Below are 5673 nucleotides of genomic sequence, written 5' to 3' on the forward strand. Positions count from 1 at the left end.
AAGTATACCATGAATTCGTTGCAGGACCTCCCTTGAATATTCGTGCCTGCATAGCTTTTAATCATGCAAGCAAGCGATTTGATTAAGCAAATGTGCCTTTATCATTAAACCATATCTAGGTTGTTTTTTTTTGAAAGGGGGTGGGTGCCTCAACCCTCCATATCCCGTTACAGCAATGGGTTTAAGGCTTCCATGAAGTTTTACATTAAGACATCTTAATGTAAGACTATTAAGACTATCAAGGATACATAAGACAGACTTTTTAGTGTTACTTTTATTGCGTAATCCTGGCGGACCCAGATCTGGCGAGTAGTGACCTCCACTAAATTTTTTAATGTTATCTATTGATAAGATGCCTGCACGAACACGGTATTGTAAGCGGTGCGGAAGGCGGTTGAGGTCTGCGTGTCCGTCCGGATATTCGTCCTTACTAGCGTAGAAGAGAGAGTGATCCTGTCAAGAAATAAGCGAAATTGATTACAAGGCCTTTAAGACGTATGTCACAAGAGATAACCTTTCAAGGCATAAATAACCAAAGATACATACGCCTGCGTGGTTGTTCGAGTGTAGGTCGACTGCATGATGTTATAGTAGCTGTGCGTGATAGTGTAGTGTTCGACCGAGACGTCAGTCACGACCTTTATGTTGGACACATTGTCGACAACAGTTATGGTTGTTGGCTTTGACACGAGCTTAGTCTGGATGGCTACATCGTCGTCCACTGGCGTCTGCACAACCTACGAAAGGAGACAAATTGGTTTAGTTGCGAACTAAAGTCCAAGAAGACTCCACTGCATTTGCCCGGAAATGGAGAGGGGAGGGGGGGGGGGGGTCAAGTAGATTAATACTTACCACTCTTGAAGGTAGTGTGGATGTCCACAGCGAGAAGTCGGTAATGGTGACTGGGACGCTGTTGTAGGCAGTGTCCGTTATGACAACGGAGCGGTCGATGGTGGTGGTCTGAGTGACCGTGATTGTCAACGGCCTGACGGCAGGGGCAGCATACAAGTTGCCAGCACCAGACGCGCTTGCTGTGGGTACTCTGTTTACAGGAACGAGCTGAAAGGCAGAAAGCAATTTAAAATTTGCTACCATAAGAGTATTTTAGGCAAAGCCATCTTAAAATGTCGGAGAGAAAAGTTACACTTACGGGAGGAGGCGAGGCAAGGACCGATGCCAGGACCAGGGTGGAAATCACCAGAATTTGGGTCACAGGAAACATTCTAATAAGAGATATACATGTTAAACAAAAAGAAAGTGAAAAAGAGTCACCAAGGTCATTAGAACTCGATATACTCTCAGTTTCCTCAAATACACTATATCTCACACAAACCAAAACACCAACAAACTTACTTTTTATGGTTAATTTACACTTATCTGACTGCTAGGCGAGCCCACACTGACCCCGTACATTTTTACCTGCACCTTATAGACTCCACGGTACCTTTGGCGGGGAAATAATACGTGTATTTACGGGTAACAAGCTCATTAGACCTTTACGAAAGATTCAACAGCCGTTTAGATAGTGAGGTTATTAGGTACCTATTCATAATTCAGGATTATCGATTTTGAATTACTTTTGTTTGTGTAAGTTTAAGATTAAGAGTAAATTCGATAGAAATTAAACATGTTTGAGAAAAGGAAACCTACACACGGACACACAAATGTTCGCTACCACGTAAATAATTATGTGTGCGGGTATGTGCCTGCACGCCTGCCTGCTTACTTGCTTGCCTGCCTGTCTGTCTGCTTGCTTGCCTGTCTGCTTGCTTGCTTGCCTGCCTGTCTGCTTGCTTGCCTGCTTACTTGCCCGCCTGCTTGTTTGCGTGTATGATATTGAAAATCAATAGACAGTCTATCAAAGCGTTGTTGTGGGACGGTATATCGCCCAGCCTAAGATAGATATAATGTGCAATCCCGAATTATGGTGTGTGTATGTGTATGTGTGTATGTATGTGTATGTGTATGTGTATGTGTATGTGTATGTGTATATGAATATGTATATGTATATGTATATGTATATGTATATGTATATGTATATGTATATGTATATGTATATGTATATGTATGTGTATGTGTATGTGTATGTGTATGTGCGTGTGCGTGTGCGTGTGCGCGTGCGTGCGTGTGTGTGTGTGTGGAGAGAAAAAAAAGGTATTAGGGAGAAAGAGAATTAGAGTGTAGAGTGTACCAGACAGAGAGTCTGGGGGACTGCATGTTGAATGAAAAGAGAAATAGTTAATGGAGAGGGACAGGCATTTACAGGAAATGTACTCTCTCTAGCAGAGTACACCATCATGTTTACAAAGATTACATACGCGTGACACAGTTCAATCAATCAATTCTAAGTGAGTGAAATGAAATCTGAATAAAGAAATAGGAGAGAAATATGTAGAGACACTTGACCTCGTACATAACTCTGTTGCAGATTTAATTGAATCATGGCAATCACGTCTCTAGTATTAACACATCGACATGTTTACCTTTTATATGGAAATAAGAATTACATAAAATAGATTTAAAAAGTAGGGTAGTTATTGGTAGATAACAAGATTTGAATGATAGGCTGTGGACAAAGACCCAGATGTATATTTGCATTTTAGGGTTAAAAGCAAACAGAGTAATACGACTGAAAGCTGTTGAATATCGTATGAACATTTCCAGTCTCTCTTCTAATATGAATTTCAAAAAGACAATAAATCTATAAATAGTAGGAAATCGTAACAGAAAAAAAAAAATAGTAGTAGTATTAGTAGTAATATTATTGCTACTACTATTACTAATGGTAATGCTAATAATAACAGTAATAGTAGTTGTAGCAGTATTACTACTACAACAAAAACTAGTGCTCAATAATAATAATAACAATAATAAAGATAATCTAAGGAGACCACAAATCGAATCCTCCCTTTACGGCAGTGTGAATCTTAGCACAAACATCCTTCACTTGAATATTTCACCGATTGTCTAGAAAATGTATGAATTCAGCATCATTGTCCCCGGAGCTTCACCTGGCGATGACATCCATAGGCTTTTGTATGTCACTGTGAAGAGATAGTGAGGAGGGGTCTCGTATTAAATGCAAGTTTAATTAAACAAGAGAGCACTGCTGCTTCTTAAAAATAAATGTCCGTTGCGTTAGTATAAAAGGTATCTCTGTTTATTAATGTGTACTTTCTCTTCATGAACAGGGAGAGATCTATAGTTTTGAAAAGGTTTTGTAAACGTTGAAGAAAGGCGTATTTAATATTCATTTGCGTTTTGTTGGATTATTTTCTCTCGTAGTTAAATCACGTCGCAGATTCTCTTCTAGTTCGTTAGATATATATCCATTCCTGGTGTTATTTTGCTCAGGGAAGGGGGAGCGTCGAAAGGGGAAACCTAAACATTTTATTTACCATTGTCTTTTGCTCCCTTGGCATTCAGTATAAAGGAGAACGGAGAGGTAGAAACTAGCACCATATTGAGATACAGCAAAAATCTATGATGATCCTATATTCTTTACTAATTGGTCCTCGTTTGTGATTTTTCCCCCTCGTTTAAGATTTTAGCTGACAAAACACCACCTGTGGCTGACGCTGACGTACGTGGGTATTCAGTGTGTGAGAGAAAGACGGAAGTAAACGTAGGAGTAAAGCGGTAAAATAAGCGAGAAACGAAAAGAGAAGGTTGACTGCTGGGAAACTGACTAAGAGGCCCTGGAAAATGTTAAAAGGTTCAAATGCCAAGGATCTCATTCGTCAAGCAATGTGTGTCGAGAGGATAAAGTGAGAGAGAAATAGAGCAGGAGAGATAATGAAGGCTTAGCGAGAAATGAAAGAGATGTGACATTATAGAGCACTGGATATGCCCTACGACGTTATAGTCTCACTAACCGTGTTGTAAGCTGCAGTAACGTGGGTGTATGAGAGCTGCTCGTAAATACACCCAGAGGTAATGGAGGAGAAGCATGTAAAGTGGAGTTATACTAGTCCTGTTTGCTACTCTTGCTACTGCTACTGCAAATGATGATATATCTAATAATAAAATTGATAATCATGATACTAGTAATAGTAGTAATAATGTTACAACTACCACTATTACTAATAATAATGATAATGATAATAGTTGTAGTAGCCCCTCCTCCTTTTCCTACCACCACCACCACTACCACCACCACTACCACCACCACTACCACCACCCCTACCACCACCCCTACCACCACCCCTACCACCACCCCTACCACCACCACTACCACCACCACTACCACTACCACCACCACCACCACTACAACTTCTACTACTCCTACCACTACTACTACCACCACTCCTACCACTACTACTACCACTACTACTACTACTACTACTACTATTACTACTATCCCTTTTCAGAGTGAAATAAAGGGAACCGAAATAGAAATCCCAGCCTAGAGGGACACCGAACAAGAACCGCTGTGTTGGTCTTAAGCCCCAGCTACAGAGGGAACGGCAATGCCAAAGGAGAAACTGTTGTATAATTACCATGAAGTTTATTAACTGGTCGTCCAAAGGGTGATTTATCATTTTATATTAGGTATAAAAACTCTGTAGAAATAACTAATACGTATTACAATTAACAATAGCCTCTCTGGAATTCTAAAGATTATCAAGACAAACGTTCATTTGATTGATCAATACAAACACAAACTCCGGCGCGCTGGAGATACGGAGATCACTTCAGAAATGATCCCTCGTGGAAGTGGCCTTTATCAGTCCTTAATTACATCTTTCGTATATTATCGATGTGTGTGTGCGCGATTGCGTGTGCGTGTGCGTGTGTGTGCGCGCGCGTGTGTGTGTGTGTGTGCGTATGTGCGCATATATATATATATATATACAAATATATATATAAATATATATATATATGTATGTGTGTGTGTATTTGTATGTGTATGTATGAATATATGTATATATATATATATATATATATGTATACATGTACATGTATATATTTATGCTCCTAAATATATGCCTCTGAGTATTGTTTGTCCACTTCTTTCGTATATCCATTAGTATATCAATTTCTTCCCTTTCTGTCTAAGTACATACGAATACTATGTAAGCTTGTCTGCTTCAAGAATAAACAAAAACTACATTAGCGAAATTGCTTGCTTCAAGCTGCTCACGATGCAGGAAGCCCACCCACGGTTATCGCTGAGTACAAGATTTATATCGCTCTATATCCCTTTCATTGTCTATAATGCGTAGCAAAAAAAAAGTAAGATAGACTAGAAAATCAATAGATAAATAGACAAGTAAACAAACAAGAATAACTGAACAAAATAAAATCGCTTTTCATTTGTTTCTCCGCTTCGCTTTTTTTGTTCCGCCATGCATCTCGACTCAAAAAATTCCTTCCTCTTGAAAAAAACACACACAAAGGAAACACTAAGAAGCTGTTCCGTGATGGAAAAACCGATCCTTCCTTGAGCTTGAACATCGGGTCTGGAGAGGGAAAGGACGAAGGAAGTTAGTGCACTGAATTTGCTCTGCGTCAGTGTCATCAATCATAGGAACTTCAAGAGGTTCCTGGTGTGGGCAGAGACGAGAATCTTTTTTTTTTTTTTTTTTTTTTTTTTTTTTTTTTTTTTTTTTTTTTTTTTTTAGCTATCTGTTTTAGTATTTTAGATGCGATGATATGTTGTGATTAGTAATG

At 39.2% G+C, this 5673-nt stretch overlaps 1 protein-coding gene across 1 annotated transcript; it reads right to left on the reverse strand.

Moving 5' to 3' along the window:
- Nucleotides 1-266: 266 nt before the first annotated feature.
- On the reverse strand, nucleotides 267-1439 carry LOC125034719. Its single transcript, XM_047626640.1, has 5 exons — nucleotides 1355-1439; nucleotides 1151-1223; nucleotides 853-1059; nucleotides 547-737; nucleotides 267-453 (listed from the first exon to the last, which is right to left on the reverse strand). Exons 2-5 carry the CDS (start codon nucleotides 1220-1222, stop codon nucleotides 342-344), a joined length of 582 nt encoding a protein of 193 aa, XP_047482596.1. The 5' UTR covers nucleotide 1223; nucleotides 1355-1439; the 3' UTR covers nucleotides 267-341.
- Nucleotides 1440-5673: the final 4234 nt, after the last annotated feature.

This window comes from Penaeus chinensis, chromosome 18 (assembly GCF_019202785.1).
Source record: "Penaeus chinensis breed Huanghai No. 1 chromosome 18, ASM1920278v2, whole genome shotgun sequence".
In the NCBI taxonomy this organism is placed as follows: domain Eukaryota; kingdom Metazoa; phylum Arthropoda; class Malacostraca; order Decapoda; family Penaeidae; genus Penaeus; species Penaeus chinensis.

What these genes read in the sequence shown, in the direction of transcription:
- LOC125034719 (XM_047626640.1), bottom strand. Translation starts at nt 1,222, where the DNA reads ATGTTTCCTGTGACCCAAATTCTGGTGATTTCCACCCTGGTCCTGGCA. An exon ending in CCACACTACCTTCAAGAGTG is followed by an intron (nt 738 to 852) that starts GTAAGTATTAAT and finishes CTCCTTTCGTAG; the next exon opens with GTTGTGCAGACGCCAGTGGA. An exon ending in ACTCGAACAACCACGCAGGC is followed by an intron (nt 454 to 546) that starts GTATGTATCTTT and finishes ATTTCTTGACAG; the next exon opens with GATCACTCTCTCTTCTACGC.